The sequence below is a fragment of the Primulina tabacum genome, chromosome 15, assembly GCF_025594145.1.
Source record: "Primulina tabacum isolate GXHZ01 chromosome 15, ASM2559414v2, whole genome shotgun sequence".
In the NCBI taxonomy this organism is placed as follows: Eukaryota; Viridiplantae; Streptophyta; class Magnoliopsida; order Lamiales; family Gesneriaceae; genus Primulina; species Primulina tabacum.
The window spans coordinates 30,958,647-30,981,573 of record NC_134564.1 but is presented as its reverse complement, the minus strand read 5'-3'; the positions used below and the strand labels follow the sequence as shown (position 1 = coordinate 30,981,573).

The 22,927-nt window shown below is 34.5% G+C and overlaps 4 protein-coding genes across 5 annotated transcripts; 1 reads left to right on the top strand and 3 right to left on the bottom strand.

Annotated features, from left to right (window-relative positions):
• Positions 1-276: 276 nt before the first annotated feature.
• LOC142526948 (U11/U12 small nuclear ribonucleoprotein 59 kDa protein-like) lies at positions 277-4,472 on the bottom strand. Of its 2 annotated transcripts, XM_075631639.1 has the most exons (8): positions 4,057-4,468; positions 3,113-3,455; positions 2,929-3,012; positions 2,751-2,816; positions 1,902-1,974; positions 1,331-1,716; positions 944-984; positions 277-649 (listed from the first exon to the last, which is right to left on the bottom strand). In XM_075631639.1, the coding sequence occupies exons 1-8, from the start codon at positions 4,263-4,265 to the stop codon at positions 565-567; spliced, it is 1,287 nt and encodes a 428-aa protein (XP_075487754.1). In that variant the 5' UTR covers positions 4,266-4,468; the 3' UTR covers positions 277-564. The 2 variants fall into 2 exon arrangements, with proteins under 2 accessions (XP_075487754.1, XP_075487755.1); XM_075631640.1 differs by lacking the exons at positions 277-649; positions 944-984 and adding an exon at positions 1,006-1,229 and having other exon boundaries at positions 4,057-4,472.
• A 229-nt stretch (positions 4,473-4,701) lies between these two features.
• Positions 4,702-9,361, bottom strand: LOC142527203 (uncharacterized). The gene is made up of 11 exons (XM_075631939.1): positions 9,301-9,361; positions 9,028-9,199; positions 8,592-8,900; positions 8,198-8,401; positions 7,510-7,989; positions 7,193-7,393; positions 6,586-6,774; positions 6,087-6,250; positions 5,662-5,814; positions 5,498-5,576; positions 4,702-5,284 (listed from the first exon to the last, which is right to left on the bottom strand). Exons 2-11 carry the CDS (start codon positions 9,193-9,195, stop codon positions 4,859-4,861), a joined length of 2,373 nt encoding a protein of 790 aa, XP_075488054.1. The 5' UTR covers positions 9,196-9,199; positions 9,301-9,361; the 3' UTR covers positions 4,702-4,858.
• Positions 9,362-12,157: 2,796 nt separating this feature from the next.
• Positions 12,158-13,277, top strand: LOC142527636 (eukaryotic translation initiation factor 1A-like). Its single transcript, XM_075632485.1, has 2 exons — positions 12,158-12,522; positions 12,904-13,277. The coding sequence occupies exons 1-2, from the start codon at positions 12,388-12,390 to the stop codon at positions 13,084-13,086; spliced, it is 318 nt and encodes a 105-aa protein (XP_075488600.1). The 5' UTR covers positions 12,158-12,387; the 3' UTR covers positions 13,087-13,277.
• Positions 13,278-14,971: 1,694 nt separating this feature from the next.
• Positions 14,972-16,953, bottom strand: LOC142527942 (protein CURVATURE THYLAKOID 1A, chloroplastic-like). Its single transcript, XM_075632944.1, has 5 exons — positions 16,666-16,953; positions 15,854-15,948; positions 15,646-15,753; positions 15,466-15,537; positions 14,972-15,281 (listed from the first exon to the last, which is right to left on the bottom strand). Exons 1-5 carry the CDS (start codon positions 16,802-16,804, stop codon positions 15,216-15,218), a joined length of 480 nt encoding a protein of 159 aa, XP_075489059.1. The 5' UTR covers positions 16,805-16,953; the 3' UTR covers positions 14,972-15,215.
• Between the last annotated feature and the right edge of the window lie 5,974 nt (positions 16,954-22,927).

Here is a 22,927-nt window from a genome sequence, read left to right as displayed (position 1 = left end):
CTTAGAATAAACAATTTATACCGCATATTATGTAATACGACTAAAGATGTTACTCTTTTTTACGTGTCACTCTCATTTTATAATGTAGATTTTCGCGTACACATTACAGCACAAATGTTCTGTAGAAAAATTATAATGATTTTATAACAAAGTATTAAGAAATTTTATAACAAAAACATTGTTTGGAACGTTCTGACAAATATAAATTTTCTAACAAAACCATATTATGTCTCGGTATGTTTTGTAACCAGTTCGTGTGATACATGATTCATTCCGCTTTTAACATTAAATTTGCTGCTAATTTATATTTAATGATTTCATCAAAATATTTGTCAACGTCCTTTCTATAATCAAAATTTCGAGAACGACATAAAATTTAAAAATGGGATGGAACTATTCTATATTAACCAGTAAGACTGTTCTTTCTGTACTAATTGATTACAAATACAAGATGATTTGGCAGCTTTCTTGTTCGCAAAATCACCCATGTCTCTGCCAGATTCAGTTAATTGAACCTCGTGATCTACTACTCTCCGGAATTAAGCTATGATATCCGTGGCTCGTTCAAGAATCTGGTCTCTTCATCAGGTAGGATGCCCATATCTCATCTGCTGGAGGGGGAGGTTGAACCCAATGCCCCGGTATTCGGCTGCAATAAAGTCAAGTACAATTAAGGAAGCGTAACACAGGAATAAATCAGTGGTGTAAAGGATAATGAAATGTGGAAGATATCAAGTAAAATGAATGATGAGCGATAATGCAAGCATTGACTAACATTCTGCGATAAACTCAGCGGTGTAAAGGATAATGAAATGTGGAGCTCTTTAATCTCGTGAATATTGATGCTTTTGGTTAGATCCAGTGTTTCCCAATTCTTATCCCGTCACGACGCACATAAACGAGAATTCAAAAATAAAGTCAAACATGGTTAAGGGGTGAATACCTTCCTCCAGGCCTTATATATGCATCCCATGTTCTTCTTACCTGCATAGAACCATAAAATGGCAGGGGATCAGCCGATACATGGAGCTGTCAGCCTGTCATAAATCATGAAAAAGGTAATATTTTGACTTGCTATTGCGAAGCAATAAAGAAAATATGTAATCATTTCAAGTGAAAAGCCCCCAACAGATGAATAATCTCACGGTTATACATGTACTTCAGTACTCACTTGTATCCTGTCAAGAAACATATAGCTTCTGCACGACAAAGGAAAAGGGAAGAAAGCCCTAAAGTAAAAGAGGACATTGCAGCTACATCAAATCTCCAGCCATGTGAGGGGAAAGGTACAAGAAAAAGTAAAGGAACTCAAAAAGACAATGCAGATCACCTCAATAAGTGTGCCCATATCAGTATTGCTGCCATGATAGTAATGGTAAAATTCCAACGGCAAATTAGCAACCGAATCATAGGCACTGCCAGAACCAGGTTCTTTGAATCCATGGCTTGATTCTTTTTTAGCAACCGGCATTGGAACTAAGTTGTCTGTGCTCTCATTGTTCTGGTCTTTATTTTCCCTACCTCCAGTATGACAGTGTTCATGTTCTTCTGAGTCTGGTGCATGACTCTGGATATGTCTTCTTGATTCCTCAGCAGTAGCTATGGCATCTTTAGCAGCATCTGTGTCAGCTGCAGCTATTGCTTGACGCTCCTCTTCCTCAACCTCAGCTTTCACTCGTTCAAGAAACTTGTCATCCTCTTCGGGAAGAAAATGACCTGTATGATAATATCATTTGATCAAATAGGCTCTCTCCTCTGTTTTCTATGATGCTAAGATCTCGACATGACTCAGCTCAAACTAGTAAAACAGAGCCTTTTAGTCAACAAGAAGTCGGTAAGTACTCGGTATTGCAGAGCTCACATAGGCTTTATCTAGGAACTAGGTTGTTGATGTAATTTACCTTGTTTTTTCAATTTCTGTATTCTGATAGAACGTAGTTCCTGTAGCTTTTCAACAATCAACACCATCTCAAGCTGAAATTAGATTATAGTATGGTTAATTAATTTGGTTAACGAGCTTAAGGGAAATAGGCAAAAAGCAGGAATAAAATATTCAGTCAGAGCAGCATAAACAACAGTTTACCGGTATGGAGCAAACGAGCATCCTCAAAGCAATGACAGCAAATAACGGTATGTGACTCAATTATCAGGACATTTAGCATAGGAAAAAGGATGTAAACAGGAAAAAAGATGAATTTGCAAGTGGTAACAACCACCTAGTTGTTTTGAAGTATATGGGACCTTGGATGTATTTGATGGATGGATCATGATGAGGACAGTCAAAAGTAAACAATAAACTTAAGGCAACATGCTCATATTGTAACTCCAAATCATTAAAGCAGTATGCAAGTTATGGTTCTCCTAAAATGAACTACAGCGAGAATGAATAATAGGTTAGAACTTTCTGCCTGTTTGTTATGTTTCTATCCATGCGTCAGATGAGAAACTATAACATGTATGAAGGGTGATGAACACAATTCAAACTAATGGCAAAAAAATTTTAAAAGTGAGCAATCCCCTATATTTCCACAAGAAAAATGTCGGTGATAATATTTAAGTTCTGATTATGAAAATATCACTTTTTACATTTATCATGGAGATGGACAAGACAGTTTAAGAAAGAGCATAAAGTTAGAAAAACATCTGTCACACACGGAACATATCTGTCGAGAGGCAATCAATGTTTTTAAATGATTCAGATTAGATTAACCTACTAAAATAAAGTAAAAATGTATCCTAAGCACCCTCACCTCAGACTCCAGCCTCTTTTTCTCCTCTTTCGCCTTAAGCTTGGCTATTTCCTTCATCTTTTCTACCTGCAAAATAATATGACGTCTTTACTTAGTCAAAGGGACAATAAGGGGCATTGAAAATTCAAACACACTGTAAATAACATAATTAAGAAGTAAATATTATGCAAGTCAGTACCTTGCGCTGTGCTATATCTTTGGCAATCTCCCTGGCCCTCCATTCATCAGCTTTTTTATCTATTTGATCGAATTTCTCTCTCTCCTGATACCATGAAAGTTTTAAAGACAAATCATGAACTAAATTACATACTGAAAGAATAAAGACTAAAAAATGACAGAAAAAGTCTATTACATTATGCTACCTTGGCTATGTGCTCGGAAATTTTCCTTCTCTTCCTTTTCCGCCAAAGTTTATTTCTCTTGTACTTCATTATGTTATTGGCAAACCTTTCAACAGAAGATTTTTCTTCCCATGGACTGTTCTTGTCTGTGGCAACCCTGAATGGCTCCAGCTGAAATCTTAGTTTTGACATTATGGCATTTGTAGCATTCAATGACATTGATTCTTGGAACTCAACCCCAATCCGGTTATCTTTCATAAATTTAGAAAAACTATCAATTGACAAGTTGATATCCATTCTATCTTCACCTTCGACGAGTCCTTCCTTCTCTTTCATCAAAATCATAATGTCCAACTCTTTTTTCCTGTTCGAATAAGCATTGCAATAAAAAACCAAACGAAAATAAAAATTAAAAATCGTTTCTAGACCAGCAATATGTCAAGGAGGTATTAAATATTGACGGCCCTTGGTGCCATTTGAAGGACTGAAATTCCAAACTATTCTATGTATGTATCTTTTTCCGTTTCAAGAACTTCCATTCAAAAGTAGGGGCTTTAACCACGAGGCCGTTTACCATATTGAATCTAGAACATTTACTGCAGTACATGTTTTGAATTATACTAGCACCTTGCCAGGTGTCTGCTACAAAGCCGCAAAAAGAACCTAGCTAAAAGTACCCAACCTACAGTTTCAACTTTGTAATCCTTTTCTCAAAGCTCATTTAAGATCACCACACTGAAACAATTTCCAGCTGAAAGACAATTACAAACTTGGAAAGAAATTATAAATTTGAAACCGAGCTGGGAGCAATATGTCGTTTTTTTCCGGAATAAACGTGTTTAAGCTTAAATCACTACTACAACATCACATTTAAAGGCACACTCAAGCCTACAAATCTCTAATCACGCATACCAAATCGTTGGTTCAAATTGAAGAGAACATAAATCAAGTTGATGCTTTCTTACAATGCTTTGGCGAGGTTCAAGGAATCGTGAACTTCTTTGAGACGGCTGCGGACATTGGCGTGTGTCCAGAAGGAAGCCGACGGAGGTGGAAAAGGAGGCAGCGCAGGCGGCAAGGGAGGAGGCATCGGTACAGGCGGAGCCCAAGGCAAAGGCGAAGGCGAAGGACCCATATTGAAAGGAACCCGACCCATTGGATTCATCGGATTCATTCAGTTTCCGGTCTATGTTCAATCACCGGCGACTTCGTCGGGCCAATCGGGCAATTTGTACGAAAATTGGAGTGTACACAGTATCAAAGTGGACTGCGTCTCTAAAACAAAAGGTGATTGGGCTGGCCCAAACAAATTAATATGTGGGCAACATTTTTTACGTCACTTGGAATTGATTTTTTGAAGATGGGAAAAGCGAAGAAATCCCCCAAAAAGATAGCATGTATGTTTGCTGATTCTGTATGTGTGCTTTTATTCCGCACTCATTCTTGTAATAACATGATTTGTCTCATTCATTAGTTAGCGCTTATTTTAGCACACGAAACTCGCAACCACTGTCTTTTCGAAACAACCTCGATTACACGATAAAATCATGGAGAGAATATAGTCTGCATATCAAACTATACACAAAATATACTGAAATTTGCATGTGCTGTTACTTGTTAGAGGTCACTACATAACCAAGCTGTCTTGTAACTTGTTCTTAAACATACCAGTAGTTCATTTACAGAAGAACCCAACTTGCTAACAAAACTGAAAGCTTTCTCATCTGGATTTACGGCGTACATATTTAATGCCATTCAAAGTAGTTGTCACTGAGATTTAGTTGAGTTTTTTGACTCATCTGGATTAACATACTTTCCCAAGGCTTTCTGACGGGGTCGTTGCTTCAGCCGCTGTATTCTTTCTCTAATTCGTTGCCGCCTCCTTTCTTTTTCTTTATACCTCAATTTTTTTTCCTTTTCGTGTATACCCTTCCAAAACACTTCACCCGTTGACGGCCATAGCCAGTGTCTTTCCGGGTTTTCATAATCAAACTCCTCGGCCAAGTCCTGATCCATGCTCTTAAGAGTCCTTAACTCGAACCACTCAATCCACATTCGACCTCTTCGACTTTCTAGCATGTGTTGTTCTTGCATTGAACCCGTCTTGGGGTCTACATACACCATTCTTCTACCGCTATGATATGCCCAAACGTTTATCAGTAATTCAAGAATACGGGAGTAGCAATGGTTTCCCTGCTAGTCATGCGGTAGACATATGTTACAGAACAACCTAATAGTTGAGAGAATAGCAAAAACAAAGAATCTCCAGAATTTGAATTTGACGTATCTTTTGAAATTGAAGTTAGCTGCGACAATCTACTTACAGTCTAAAACTAGTAAAAAAATTAAGTTTCAAATGGCATAATGCGGGATATACTCATAAATGAGGATCGAGATAAGAGTTACCTTAGATAAACTGAGATAACAACGTCCAGTCTTCTGATGATTGTCGTAGAACAGTGCATCAAGTGCGTCTACGAACATTCTACAAAGGGAAATATGTTCAGTGTTAACAATATACTGGCAAATAAATAATCTTGGCGGGCATTAGGCTTTATAGAAGTTCAAACCTTGAAAACATAACGAACTCCATGAATGACTTAGTCGGTAATACCCAACAGTGCATGACAGAAAAAGTGCTTTTCTCCAAGGGCATAGGGGGGAGAATATCCAAGTTCTGCTTTATGCCATACATTATTTTCATAGCCTCCGAGAAAGCAATCCTTCGTGTAATCAGACAAAATAATTCAGGGTTAAGATAAATCCCGAGAAACAAATTTTGAATAGGTTTCAAAACCTTGTGGAATGTGTGTGATTCTAAATTAGGAATTTTTTAAGATTATATGGCAAATTGGTTATTTCCTTTCATACATCGGATTCATGGCCTTGTCAACCAGCTATAATAGCCAACTGACTGAAATGACCAAGTTAGATTGACAAGTAAGAGCACTTAGTTCGTGATTGATTCGATCAAGATTAATATAATAACTCGTACCGGCAATTCCCAGCATTTAAAACATCACAGAAAGTCCAGAAATCCTGTATCATTGAGGATCTTGGATCCTTATCTATACGAGCCCAGAAGTACAGTGTGTCCCCATGTCTTTGTGCTTCGATATCTTCCACCAGTGATTTTTCAGCTGCCTTACTCAATGATTCCTGTTAAAAGTGGTCAGCATAACTTGAGGGAAAATCATATATTTTACTAGAGTAATGCATCATATTGCAAATTTCAAGGTATGACCGTATGATACATGTCAACGGTCAAAATGGCACGGAATGAAGCCAAATTACAACGGTATGCAAATTCTACTTTTCAGTTAGGTTAGATTAGTTTTCTATATTTTGTGATGTTCTTGCGTGGGACTATGAATATGCATTTCTTTGATTACCATATGGCTCTGAACGTTGCAAAGGCTGACCTGGTAGTGGACAGGGATAGCATGTGAAATGAGGACAGGTTTTAGCAATGAGCAATGAATGACAATAGTTACCTTTCTTGCTGTGACTCTCCAAGATTGAAATCCTATCCAAGCATTTTTATGTATTCGGTCAGTCCTATTTGCAATAGCTAAGAAGGCACCAAAATCTCCCATGACATCTCGATAGTATGAGTCGTTTAACAGTGGAAGGCGAGTAGGTGCATCAACATCATCAGCTCCAGGTCTTTTACCTTTTGTCGACTACAAACACCAGTTAATGCATTCACATCAGATAAATAGCCTTATAGCCTTAAAACTCAATGGCAAATATAAAACCTTTGCTGTGTTTAAAATTCAAAGACAGATACACAGAACAAAAGATAGCTTACTGGCCACAGATGCTACAAAATGACATTCGTTTAAGTCAGGATGATCCAAGATTTAAGCCAGATGGATCCTGTGGGATCTGATCAGGCCATCAGAAGCATTCTAATATGGACTCCGGTTTTCAAGGGGTCTTTTTATGTCATTGTGGTGCAAAAGACATTGCTTGGAGGGACAGAGAGGAATGGTAACAAGAAATAGAAATCTGGGAAATAATAAGCCTGAATCCAGACAACCAGGAAACAAAAGAACTTGCGGAAAATGTAGGGTTCAGCAGATGAAGCAGATTACTTACTAGTCGAAGACCTCTATAGAGCGAAGTACGGTGCAAAAAGCGCCAGGCTCCTTCTCCAAAGTAAGGTTCGTAAATACACAGTGGCTGACCTGTCCTTTCAAGTTCTTCGCCATTTCTTTCGTGCAAGGATTGATCTGACCTTCTGACATTTCTATATACTTCTTCCCATAGTCCTTCCAGTAGATCAGTTCTCTCCATTAACTGCATGTTTAGTTAATTAAATTAAATAGACTTCATTTCAAAGCCAAAGTAGGACTTAAATCCCATATTAACTCATGATTAATCTTGTTAAAAGTGACAATACAAAAACCATTCACCTCTTCCTCTTGTATGCTATTTATCATTTTATCTGTGTCGCTTTGCTTTTGCTCTTCCCAGATGACTCGCAAAACCGAATCATTTGCTGCAATTGAAACCAGTGTATTCTCCTTATGTTTGCTGTTGAATTGTTTCTCAACCTCATCTAAAAACCTCTTCGTAATTTCATTTGTAGGATCGGTATATTCAGTAGATTCAGAACTGTCAAAAATCCATTCAATTTGTATTTCTGTTGGAATGTCTTCGACAGCACGTGAAACAGCAACCTCTGATGGGAGAATGATAATGTTTTCCAAGAGTGAAGCATATCCTCGAATGCCTTCTGAAACCATTATGTGTTTAGCAGTCTGTTTTCCATTCAATGCAGCTTTGAGAGCTAAAAGTGAGAGGTTTCCATTTGAGAGCATTTGAAACATGATCTCTGTCAGACCCTTGATATCTTCCGTGAGAAAAAGATAGCCATTCACGCTGTCCCAAACCTAGTGTTTATTTAGAATCAGTTAGAATCCACTTTTAAGGTCCTTAAAATGCTGTAATGCACGAATTTCCATTAAAATTTCGTGCAGTGATAGCTGATTAAGATGTAGGGAAATAAAGCTACATCTGGACCTGTTGCTGAACACGTAAAGCAGATAACATGGAAAATGAATGCAAGAGATTTGAAGGAAAAATTGTGAAGATACGTACATATTTCCTTATCCTTGGTAGATCTGGGGCTACTATAGGTTTTCCTAAAAACATGGCTTTCAGCAAAATGCCTGGAAAAGTATGTTCTTCAAGAAAGGATCCATATATAACAATATCTGCGGTCCTCAGTACATTGTCCGTGTCTTCGTCAACAGAAACACACTTCACCGTTTCCTTTGGATAATTCAAGTTTTGCGCAATAGTCTGTGGCAACAGATTTTCATTAGCGACTAAGGGCAAAACGGCTCTCCCTTCGTCTTGCAATATTAATTTATAGGTAAACCCACGCATAGAGACTATGTCTCTAAAAAGTAGATCTTGCTTATTTAACACTAGAAAAGAGAGTGTGCTGTGCTATTTTTATGAAAAAACGAAGCAGAGCATATATTCTTACCTCCACAGCTTTCTCATAGTTACTAGTGGGATCCCCAGCCAAGATGACGATTTTAAGAGAAGAACTCGAATTGCTAAAGCCTGTAAGAAGAGGATATAAAGCCTGCAAAACTAAGGCATGTTCAAGCCAGATACCTTTATATAAGAGCTGGTATCCCACAACTGCTATAACAAAATCATCTGTCCCAGACTCCACTGGCAGAGGTGCGTAATCATTGTATGAAACCATTAGCTTCTCAGCTTTCCAAGCTTCTTGAGGAAAACCCGGGATAACCAAGTAGTTTCCAGGATCACATATCGAATAAGCCATCTGAATCATAGGGAGAGCAATACTAGTTAGGACAGCAGTATGTCTTAGGTGTCATTATATGGTTTTCTTCATCAAAGACCTGTATACCGATGCATAACATTCCATTAACAAGTGAATAAATCTGTACCGGTAAAATGTAGTTTGGGAAGACAACGACAGTGGCCCGGCTGAAGACTTTTCTCCAGTCATCGATCATTTTACTCTGGTTTTTTGAGGCGTACTGTTTTAATCGAGCAGCTAGCATTTGTTCGTGTATAGTCCATACAAGAGGTATGTTTTTAAAAGGTTCCTGCATCAGACTGGGACAAGTCTAATCTTTAATCTTTACAATTGTGCATGATACAGATGAAAAGGGATTAATCATTAATTTAATCTGCATTATATGTTTATATACACTAACCAATATATGACACCCGCTGCTTTAAGAGAACTCACTAGTATTCCATCGTAGCTGCAAAGAATAAGCACCGAACTCACTAGTCAATTCCTAGTCCATGCTTTTGGGCTTCCTGATTCTCATTTTTTCAAGTGTTCTTAAAATTATAAAAAGTGGTCAAAATCAACTCTAAATAACGCTTTTCCTTAAAAAGAAAAGTAATCCACACGCGTCTATATGAGAAGTTGAGAGAGTGTTCCTACTTTAGCCAATCCACGTTAAACTTCATGTTCTCATCTGCTGAGATAACATTGACATCAACTTCAAGCTCACTCCAGTTCTCGGATGCAGCAGCACCGTATTCCTCCAGTGTCAATACCTGCAAATAATTACGGCAATTCCAGTATATCCCCTTAAAATCAGAACGTCATTGATATTGATATCGATATTAAACCAAAATGTCTCAAAAATTGCATTTGACCATCTGAAATTTTACGTGTCAAAGGCAACGTAATCGCCTTCTCAGTGTTAGTGGCGTGCAACAAAAACAATCTATATTTTCATCTTTAAGATTCAAACGCAATGTTGTAGGGGAGATAGAAAGTTGATCAAGAAAAAGAAAAGATGATAGAAATTAAGAACAGTAAAAACACTATAATGGGCCATAAAAAATGATAACTGGAGAATAAGAGTAAGAATAAATAAAATGCGCGCCGCTAATCAGTAACGTCATGCACCTCAATTTCATAACCAATATGTTGCAATGCAGTTGCTACAGTAGCCATCTGTATCTGATGTGAATCAATCCGCAAGTCGGCAAAGACCTAAAAAATATATATATGTAAACAACAGAAACATAAAGTCAAGCAATGAAACCAAGAAAATCTTCAAAATGCGTACCATTGCAAGCCTGGGTTTTCTATGTTTATATCTTGAAACTTTTCTTGAATCAATAACACTTCCATTCACCAGATTACCATTCCTCTCAAAAATTTCCAAGATCTTGAAGGACTCTAGTCTGAAATCTTCACCAAAATCCAGCTCTTTCAAGAAAGATAACCCCTCTAAATCGATCTCGCTGCTGCCCTTGAAGAACCCAAGGGTTTTACGAGAAATACTTTCACCATCCCTGACATAGCCAGGCAAGTGTAGCAGCTGGATGATGAAAAAACAAAAGAACAAAGAGCACGTCGCGCAAATGCATTGCGAATATCTGATCTTCAATAAACATCGCCAGATTGAAAATCTTATTCTCCTTCTCTGCAGTAACCTGACAGGTGAAGAACGCATCAAAAGGCTATCTCTCGTCAATGGCAGTACACTTTGGAGTGAACCCATCAAGGAAACAAGAATATTTTCAGTCTTTTAAACGGTAAACGACTTTTATATATGATATCTGTGTACGGTTTCAAGAACGAATGCTACGCATGCATGTTTACATGGATCGTTTATATATATATACGGCAGAAGAAGGATTGAAATCGCGAAGAAGTTTCTGTTATTCCCTTTTTCTTTCCAATTTATATCATTTTCTTCTTTTTGAACAAATTTAAATCAGTTTTTTACGTTCAAGAATTCAACTACAATCTACATTGTTACGTGGAGCAGCTAAACAAGACGAAAACTTGTAATGAAATGGTCTCATGATCATATTTTGCGAGATGAATCTCTTATTTGGGTCAACCACTGAAAAAATATTACTTTTTATGCTAAGAATATTACTTTTTATTGCGAATTTCGGTAGGATTTACCCATCTCATACATAAATATTCATGAGACCGTCTCACAAGAGACCTATTCGCTAAAAAATGGTCAAAGTGTAATTATTTATGCTATTTTTGAAGATTGTAAACATTTTATTACGTGAAACTTTATAATAAAAAAATCCAGATGAGCCTTTATTATCCACCCTAAAGTGTAACAAAGCACTTTCTGATTTAACATTTTTCTAGAGTAAAAAGTAGTCTATAATTTTATTTTTCTGATGTATATTTGATTTAATTCGTTTTGTTACTTTCAACCAATGCCACTATCTATTACATAATTTATTAAGTGGGAGGAATATGATATGTTAAAAATAATTTCAATTTTATTCTAATGTTCGAAATCTTATCTCATAATATTTAAAGTTCTTCGCGTACTATAAAACTAAAGAAATTTATTTATTCTTGGAACTCTAATTACAAGTCAAACTCATACATAAAAATCCGATGTACAAATAAGATTTTCTCAAAATACGATTCGTGAGACCGTCTCACACTAAGTTTTTGCCTAGAATCTCTCTCCGAAAATATCCCGACTCTCGTTTATTTCGACTCGAGTTCTCAAAATTTTTTTCATCATGATCAATGTCGAGAGAGGTGTTAAACATATAATCTCCACCTTATAGGATTCTCGTCTCAACCGAAATAATAGTATTAATATGTTGGCTCAACACCAATGATGTTTCATCTACTTGAAAAAAGTGAAAGTATTATCGTATTAATCAATTTTGACGAATAAAATATTTAGATTATATGAGTAAACAACCATTATGCAGATTTTTAAAAATTCAAAATATTTGAAAAATAATTAAAATAAACTAAAAAACAAATATTTATATTTTACTATTTTGTTGTTCCAAAATATTTTCTTTCCACGTAACTTTGTTGAATGTCAATAGTTCAAAATTCTCTCACAAATATTTTCTAACATATGTTTGCTTTTATTTTTAAACTGAAAAACCAATGTTGTAAATCCGATTTCAAATTTGATGGGTTTATATGAGGTGAACCGGCCCATCTGATCTTGGACCAAAGCTCGCCCACTTCATTTCGATCACTTGGACCCACCGGGAATATAAGAAGCCCAAATCCGAAAGAAGGAAAGAAGGGAAAGTCCTCTCCAGTCTCCTCGATAGTTAAGGAAACAAAGAGAGGGGAATTGGGGAATATAATAATTCAGAGGAAAAAGAAGAGCCGTCGGATCTAGGGTTTCTCTTTCTGTGCCGCCGTGCCGAAGAACAAGGGTAAGGGAGGTAAGAATCGTAAGAGGGGAAAGAACGAAGCTGATGATGAGAAGCGAGAGCTGGTATTCAAGGAGGATGGGCAAGAGTATGCCCAGGTGCAGCGGATGCTCGGGAACGGCAGATGCGAAGCCACCTGCATAGACGGCGTTAAGCGCCTTTGCCATATCCGTGGAAAGATGCACAAAAAGGTCTGGATCGCTGCCGGTGATATTATTCTGGTTGGGCTTCGTGATTATCAGGTATCATTCTATTTTTATATTTCTTTCAAAAATTTATTTTTGGTCTTGATATCGATTGTTCCTCATTGTAATTCGCGCAGTTAGCTCGTTTATCTGTTGGTTGGGGATGTGGATGCCCTGTTCTTTTATGCTTGTTATTCGAGTTTTCAGGATTTTAGCTGGATTGTGTGAATCGGGATTTAAGAAAACTTCATCTAAAAAATGTAAATTTTATGTTTCCCATGTAAAAGATTTCAGCTTACTCTGAACTTTTTAAACCGATTCAAATTTGGAGCAACTTCTCTTTGAAAGCTCATATAAATTACGTATAAGTTTCATTTTATGTATGAGTTATCTATGTCTCGAATGGTTTGATTTTGTTCCCTTCATGGGTGTTAATAGGATGACAAGGCAGATGTAATTCTGAAGTACATGCCGGACGAAGCGAGATTATTGAAGGCTTATGGTGAGCTGCCGGAAAACACAAGGCTTAACGAAGGTATTGCTGGTGGGCTCGATGAGGAAGATGACGGCCCTGGTGATGATTATATTGAATTCGAGGATGAGGACATTGACAAACTATAAGGTGCTTGTGAGTGTTGGGACCTTGATTTGAATTGTCAGTATGTTACCTCTTTTCTTTGTTATATGTCTTTATTATATACAAATTTTGGGGATTTATATATGTGTGATATGATGAAGGTTTTTGAAGTGTGGGTGTTTATGTATGACTATATATGCAAGATGAATGAGGAGATATCTTCTCTGTGGTAACATTCTTGTTTTGCACTCATTTTACTGGCATTTTGAATTTGTCGAATCTAAATTCTTCTTCCTTTGAGTTCTTGTGTAATATATGTGCACAAGGTGCTACTTACTCCACGCATTTCTGGTATATGTGGTTACACATATTCCTTTTCTTTATCTTGCAAAGTTCGAAATTCAAATCCATATTTGATATGCGGAAATGCACTTGATGTGCATATTCTCCGTGATACTCAGGAAACAAATAAATCTCATATTTTGGTATGAGAGGCATCCTAAAATTCCCATCTTCAACATTCATCTCATGCTTTGGTATCTTAGCAGAGCATCATCCAAGCCAATGCTGATCAATCCACAACTGGAATATCATTTCCCTACTGCTTCGGCTTCTCTTCCTGTTCAGAGTCCACTCGCCGAGCTTAACATTAGCCCAACGGATTGATCAATACATTCTTTTAAAGGGGCTTTAGCGTATTTTTTTTTTTTTAGGAGAAGCGAATAGATATTGGATATGGTAAAGTTTGCCTTTTTCATTTATTTTTATTATTATTAAAGATAAAATTAAATAACTTTTATAATGGAAAAAAGAAAGTTAAGGGTTATTTGTTGACAACTCAATAAGAGACAATTTGATGAGTTTATAAAATCCTCTACATATCTATTTCTAATCAACAAAATACGAGGTTATATACCAGCTTCTTTACCCTTTTTCATGTAATCGAATAACTGCGACTTCCCATTTCCCATCATGATAATTATCTTTCTTTTCTTCTTCCATTTTCTCTTGTTTCAAAATTTTAGAAATCTTTGTAATATAATATAAAATAATTATAATTACAAATGAAATATTTTATATATTTGGTATACACATGCATTCAGTGTCAAAGACACTACTTTTAATAATGTTCAGGAAGAATTGTTTATGGATTCTTCAATTTTGTTTCAAAGAATTAGTAATTATTAAAAATTAGCTCCTGGGTAATTATGCAGTCTTCTTTAAAGAAAAGTTAGTTTTGTGAATAATATATTATTTTTTATATATTCTTGAAATGTACTTTCTGCCTTATTTTTTAAATAATTTGCGCCACTTTTTATTAATTATGTTTATCTCACAAGCCTAGATATAAGATTAAATAGGATACCGTCTCAAAAATGAAGTGGCTATTGATTCAATGACATGTTAAACGATTATTTTAGAACCATCGTGTATGGTTATCCAAATTAAATTTTAAGAGAAATTTTTATTTAAAGGAACCAAAATGACACCAATTTTTATTATTATATCATAATTCGTAAACTATCATTCCAATTTCCAAGTTCTATCCTTTCTTTTCCTATCAATTTTTTTTCCTATCGGGTTCCTTTTTTTATATCCTCTTTCTTTCAAGGATGACTTGATCAAAAATGTTTGTGATCAATAAACCAACTCGAAAAATATTTGATTGATATTTAAATTATCTAATCGAAACATATTAAAACTTTTTTTAGCCGAATTCAAGCTCAAATTATATTATTCGATAGTTCACAAACCACTCGCGAGCTTTTAACGTTTTATTAAAATAATATAATTATATGTTAAATAATATATCATGTATCTTTATTTTCAAATAACTCGCATATATATTTACATGTCTCGAGCCGAAACCAAACTCGACTAGAGCCTCGAATCAAACCTTTGAGTATAAAATATTACAATTTTCGGAACTTCGAATCAAAATCGAACTCAAATACATTTATTCGAGCCTTAAAAATTTGGTGATATAGGTTCGATTCAGTTCATTGAAAACCACAAACATGCATACATATAATTTATCTATTTTTTCACTAAAAAAATTTATTATCGATATATTCCCATTATAGCACAACAAAAGAAGTATCTTGTACAAAGACACTGTATAGATCAAATTGTTTCCGAGGCCTTAAGCATCCGATTACATTCATAGATTCATTCATTCGGCTCCGGAAATCTTCTTCTTTAACTCTTCAACATCTGTTGCAAGTTCTTTTCTACTTGACTGCAAGAACAGAAAATGGTTAAACAGATCCAACTTCTAACTTTTATAAGATCGATTAACAAGTGAGAGGAGTTTCTTTCAGAATTACAGCACAAGAAGGCAGATTAATTGTTTCTACTGTTAATGATCTTAAACTGTAGGGCTGTTGGAACCAATGTTAGTGGCGAACATTCTTAAAGGGTACCTTGAAAAGAAGGTAACGATACACAAACCATCCAGTATATCCAAGACCTACCAACTCCATGATCTTTGGAAGCTGAAAATAATGAAAATAATCTTTGGTTCGTCAAGAAGAGCATAAGCACAAAACACTAGAATTTTACCAAGACGTGTGCTTACAAGTTTGATGAAGAGAAAAACTTACCAAAGGTACCGAGTTGACAGCACTCACAACGATAGAGGCTAACCAAACGCCTAAAATTGCACCACCTCCATAAAGTAGTACTGTAGACTTGTTTTCGAGGCCATCCCACTGTAAAGTGCGTAAGAGAGACACGAGTTCCCCAAGAACGAGATACGAGACTACAAAAATACATGAAGCAAGTTTTTACCCTGATTTAAGCATTACTTACCTTCTCCTTAAGGTCTGTGAACAATTCATTGGCATCTAGTGAACTCTCCTCTGATGAAGATGCCTTCACCATCAGCTGAGAAGACCTCCCCTTCTCTGTTCCGAGTAACACAACCGATATTAGCTCAAACATATTAGTAGAGAATCAACAGGACTATCTAATTCCTGTAAGTGGAGGTGTAAAAGATTTTAAACAATAGAAATATATTAATCAAATTGCCTACTTCTATTTGAAACTCAATGGGTCAATGAATATATTACGTCAACAATTATGCCACGCATATATTTTTCAGTCGATACTTTCCCTTTATAGTCGCTCAAGACTACGAAAGAAAGAATCTATCACCCAGCAATCCTGTACTTCCTGTGAGCCAGAAATTTAATGCAGTGCTGCATTCCTTGGTTCATGCTAACTATTTTAGTTCACAAGGCATTAAAAATGTCAGAATAACCGAAACTCTTGATAAAATTTTAACTCCTTAGATAAAAGCTTCGAATGGAACCATGACTTCAAGAGCCGCGTATATCCCAAGAAGAAAACCAGTGACAGGGTGGACTTGGCATTGTTGAAAACTGCAAGTTTTTTTCTAGTAAAATAAAAAACAGCGGCGTCAAGAAACCATAATTGGCAACACAAAGCAAAAGTCAAACTCAAACTCATTAAATTCCTATAGCCCATTAATCACATATATTTGTTTACACCAACACAAGAACCCTAAAATCACTCCAAGAAATAACACGTCCAAATCAATAAAAAATTCAATGCCAAAAAATCGATTACAAAATAGAAAAAAAAAAAGTAAAAGTTTGTACCTCTGAGTTGCTTGAATGTAGTGGAGCATAAGGATGGACGGATAGGCAAGGGAGAGAAGACGGCCGCCCGGTTGGTGGCCGGGAGTCTGTGCATCAGGACGGTGGCCGTCGCAATAGGATTCGAAGCTGCCGCTGCCATTTTTTACAGAAAGATCAACCGAAATGACGCCTTGATTCTTGAAATGCTTTTTTTCACGAAACAAATCCGGATTCTGGGGATGAAGCCTCTTCGTGTAAAAGACACTTTTTGAAAAGATCTTGCTAGGGTCCATGCTGAGATGATCTCAGCTTCTGACGCGTGGAATAATCTCATTTCCTGATTGATGAATTTTATTAATATTTTAAATATTATTATAGTTCTGTGGCGAGACGTGTAACGAATAAAACCAGAGAACGTTGGCATTTCTTCGAGGAGGAAATCTAGAGAAGATTGTAGAATGCTACACATGCCACTCAAAGTTAAACCAAATATACATATAAAATATAAATATATAATTTTGATACCATATTTATCCCTCGTATATATTTATAGATATGTACTTTTTCTGTGTTTCATCACATCCATTACATGAATGTCACGTAATCGATGAGAAACCGTGAATTTTGTATTTTAAAAAAATCAGTAAAATGTAATTGTTATTTACCAGAAACTATATAAATTATGCCATGAAAATCTAAAAATAACTTTCAAAATTACCCTTGAAATACAGCATAAGATTCGTACACTGAAAATCAAGGGGCTAAAGATAATGTAAAGCCTATCATATGTGAAGGGTTAGCCCAGAAAATTTTGATTTTATGACAAGAGCACTAGATTGGGCTGCGGCCCAATACCAAACCACCTCTACTTCTTTAATTTACGTTTACCTAAAGATGGTGACGGGACGGGTTCTGAGTGGGTTTGGCATGTGTTTTGATGTCTCGATTTTTGTAGATATATTTTTCTTAAAGATAAAAAATAGTGTGAGACGGTCTCACGGATCGTATTTTGTGAAACTTATATCTTATTTAGGTCATCCATGAAAAAAGTATTACTTTTTATACTAAGAGTATTATTTATTGTGAATATCGATAGGAATTGACCCGTTTTACAGATAAAAATTCGTAAAATCACGTACACAAGAGATATATTCTTTCTTAAATTGAAGAAAACCTAAAAAAATTAAATAATATACTTTTTTAATATTTTGTGGGCGTGTATGGAAAAAGACAAGGAACACGTGCTTTAGACCATGTGGAAGACACGCGGGCCACAACAACATCCATCTAGAAGGTCGTGCGCGTGAGCTGGCTCACGCCGATATGTGGGTCCTGTTTATCGCTCAGCCTTTCACAGAGTGACACGTAAGCTATTGCGGGGGGGGGGAGTGCCCTTTGGAAAATGATACTCAAACCTTTTTGCAACACCGTGGCGTGGATTATCTCTAGCCGTTGGATTGCTCGTAGTCATATGGATTTTTCTTCTCTCTCTTTTAATATATTATTATTTAATTACACTAATTTTACAGGAACGATTTCTTTTGCTTCAAAATACACCTAAAATTAATTTTGAAAAAACAGAGATTTTTATAATTGATGTTTATAAAATAAATCTTACATAAATATAAATTTTTTCAAAGAATTTGATTTTGTTTAAATATTAATAATATAAATTTCTATATATATTTATATATCCATCAATTTAATTCAATAAGATTCTAAATGTTTTAGTATTCATATATCAAACTATTTATATATGAGTCGGGTAAGGGGCTCCAACGGATCAAACCAGTAATTTAGTATTTAGGAATTTGAGTGAAGATAATGATTACGGTAACACCTACGAACAAGAAAAAGAACTCGTGAATGGGCGCCAGAAGAGTGTCCGGCGTAGCCACTCCGATGCTTAAGTTAGCAGGTTGAGGATGAACACAAGCAAATATATGAGAGAATATACGTGAGTGTTTGAAAGTTCAAAGATTTCAGAATCATTAAATGAGATATATACCTGCTATTTATAGTAGAAAATGGGGTAGATACCTCATTTCCATTGTCACCTACTAAGTATGGCAAGTCGGCTGCGCCATACTATAGCTTCTGATGATTTCTAGCATATTCCAAGGCCAAGTTGCTCTGATAGATTAGACAGCATGTATCAATCACACTCGAGTGTGGTTTAATTCTCGAGGTGGCCCAGGTGATAAAGTACTCGGGTGCTTGTATGAAGGCCCGTGCTCTGGATTGCCCTGGAAGAAAGGAAATGCCCGGCTAATGAGAAAAGTTTCCGGCACATTGGTTCTGATCCAGGCTATCTAATGAATAAACTGGGTTAATGATGACCCGAATCTTTATGAAAATATCATATATATATATATATATATATATATATAATCAAAACATAATTTTTCTCAAAAATAGTAATTTTCACGCCAAATACTAGTATATATATATATAACTTAGATTTTGTAGCACGCGGGTAATGTAAGGTGGTGCTCTCCAGTTTTCCAATAAGCTTCAATTCCACACACCAAACAAGCCTTTAGACGCCGAGTCAACACGTGGGGACTTGGGAATTAATTTGTTAGAGATAGATTGGTCGTGGTTGACACGTACCCCTTTTTTATTAAAGTGTTTCCAAGATCGAAATAATTACATTATTCTGACGTTGTCAAGTCTTTTTTACCCATAAAATATATCATTAGTTTTATACATTGTAATTTATGGCATCGAGCTCAAATATATCAGAGTATTTGCTTTTTTTTACATAAATTTTAAAATTATATAAAAAAAAGTTAAAATGAAATTTGTATTTTATTATTTATTTAATGTGACAAATATATATATATATATATATATATATATATAAATTTCGCATGAACTTCTTTACTTAGAAATATCAACGAGCCGACTGACTCCGCCCACCTCGACCCGGCATCAAAGAGGATGGACAGGTTGACCCGCCAACTCGGAGATTAGGAACACACCAACTGGCCCTGAGTTGGACAGGTCAACTAGCCGATTATTTCTTTAAAAAAAATTCAAAATGTGTATAAAGTAAGTCATGCATAAATCTTTCAAAAATAATAAACAGATAACCAATCTTAAACATTTGTAAATGATATAAAATTTTGAAAATCATCAATCTTATATATAGATCATTGTGAATGATATAAAACTTTCAAATTTCATTAAATAAATATACGTAAATAATTATTAAACAATATAAATATTTTAAAAATTATCTACTGTATATAAGTCATTAGAAAAATATAATTAAAAAAAGTTAAAAAAATAAAAAATGGTGCGCCTTACCACTCACCAAATAGATCAACCCGTTTTCAAACGGGTGGCTCGAATCACAACTCACTTTGCTTTTTTGTTTTTTTAATGAAAAAACGGATTGACTCGATGGGCTTGAACCGATATGACGGGTCTACTTTTACTCATTGTATGTTATTGGAAAGATTGTGACTTGTATTTATCTCAATCTCAAAAACTAAATTAAAAAGGATGATTATGCAAAATTATATATACAACTCAATGAGATTTTATCCAATTGATGTGAGATAACTAACACAATCTCTCATTTCTATGAATAAACATCTGAAGTTTACAAATGACCCAGCTATAGGCAGAATGTGTCCAACACATAACGGTAGAAGCTGAGCTCTGATACCATGTTAAGATTGAAACTCGGGTCTTTCTCAACCCCAAAAACTAGTTCAAGAGAGAAGAATTATTCAAGTTTATATGTTCAACTCTTAAATATACTATTCAACTAATATGAGACAATTAACCGTTATTAACCAATACGTGAGTTTCAGGTGGGAAATTAACATTTTAAATCTTTAACTCGAGTCGTAATTATTGGAAATGTTTCTCATTTCACAATCCTCGTATATACACGTAGTTGAAATGAATATATATTTAATAAATACGTCTTATCCGGTGAAATATCGAGTGTTCAAATACAATATACAAAAGTTGATGTTTGAAATATGTTCTAATCTCTTCACTTGGTTAAACCCGACAACAATGGTCATTATTCATTATATCAACAGTTATATCCGCAGTTGATGACATAAAAAGGTAATTGATTGTTCAATCTCCACGCAACTTGAGCACTAAATATCATTAGTAGGTTTTTTTTTTTTGAGATAGTTTCCCAAATATTTATATATGAAATAAGTTAATTTTATTGATATTTACAATAATAAATAATATTTTCGACATAGAAATTAATATTTTTCGTGAGTGACTCAATTAAAAAAATCATCTCACAAAATTTACTTGTAAAACCGTCTAACAAATTTTTTTTTTTAACCATCGTATCATTAATCACATTATATAATTACTTATTTGACCCAAGTTACGTCTCGTCAGCTTGACAAAATTCCGCAGAGCTCGTTCCGGATTTCGAAGGCTCCCTCAAATCCCATTAATTTTCTAGTTATATTAGTCGTGTAGTAAATTAGTTATTCCTAAAACTGAACACGTCAGTCACATGCGTGGTGTTATAGCACCACGGTGCCCCGCGTAGATCGACCGAGATTCGAACACGTGTACGGCGGATGATGACGTTGGAATAAATATGATTCAGGCACCACCATCTTTTCGTGCCAACTCACCAACAACCTCCCTATTTTCTACCCAATGCTTTTCCACATTTTGACTCCCACTCCCTTTTATTCTTACCACATACCTACCGCGTGTCCATACAATATTTTTGTAATTAATTATATTTATATTATACTTATAAAATTTAATGAAAAATTCAATAATAAAAATTAACAAAATAACGACAAATTAGACTGCACTTTGAATTAAATAAACAACAACAAAACAAATACACCAATTTTTTTGTCTTTATCATATATAATGGTATAGTAGATATTCAAATTAGCATTAGTATTTTACCAATATAGTTACAAATTCAATGCATTAGAACTGAAGAACTATGAATGCAATAATTTTTAGTCTACTATTTATATGAAAGACATATCTAACAAATAATAATATCTAATTACAAATATACCAATAAAATTGAGAAGAAATTAAAATTTTTTTGGGCACATCCGATGTCTAGTGTGAAAGAGTCTCACGGGTAGTATTTTGTGATACAAATCTCTTATTTGAGTCATCCATAAAAAAATATTATTTTTTATGCTAATAGTATTATTTTTTGTTGTGAATATCTATAAGGTTGACCCGTCTTACAAATAAAGATTCGTGATACCGTCTTACAAGAGACCTATTCAATAAAAAAAACATGTTCGATAAGCTGATATTTGAGACCATAATTACAAAACCGACACGGGATCTCGTCTCGTGTTCGAAACTAATTATTATAAATAAAACACTTTTCTATTTAAAAAAATCGTTGCAATAATAAAATAAAACATGTATAATTACTAATAAGAGAGAGGGAAATATTATCATAATGCCGTAAATTTAATTATCCTTTTCGTTAACATTCGACCGATATAATAAATACTTATATATTATTTGATGTAATTGATAAAATAAATACGAGTTGTTCAACTCATATGTCATATTTCAAAAAAAAAAAAAAAATCATATGTCAAATACCATATAATAAGTAACTATATTAAATAATAATTTTTTACATATGTGTCATTTTTTCTGTTATTTATATCAATATTTTCATAATCGAAATGATTATTAAAATGATTTAGTTTATAAAAATTCTGAAAAAATATTATATTATCTAAAAAATAATATAATATATTTTAAATTCTAAAAATCTTAAATATGTATATAGATAATAATATATATATTTATCAAAGTTTAAAATTAAAACATCATCAATATAATTAAATAATAATTATATCTATATTTTTAGAACAAAAAATTAAAATATATTCTAATACTACTAGAATAATATTTGTACTAAATTTCAAAATCCAAAAAATTATATATATAACTAAAAGAAAACTTTAAATATTTTAAAAAAAATTAAAAAGAAAATAAGGAAAAAATTAAATTCTTAAAAAAAATTTAAAAGGTAAAAATATGAATAGATTGGACCGATATTTTAATCGGTTCATAAGTTCACGAATTGTTTGATTTATTTTGGCTGGTTCTAATCGATTTGACTGTTAAAATATATATAGAAGAGATATGGATCGAACCGATCTATCTAGTCTGATTTTAGATATCCGTGTGCGAAACAAAATATGAACATTTGATGGGAATTGGGAGAACTAAAAATCCATTATAATTGTATTTGTCACACGACAATGCATCAATGTATACGGACAGG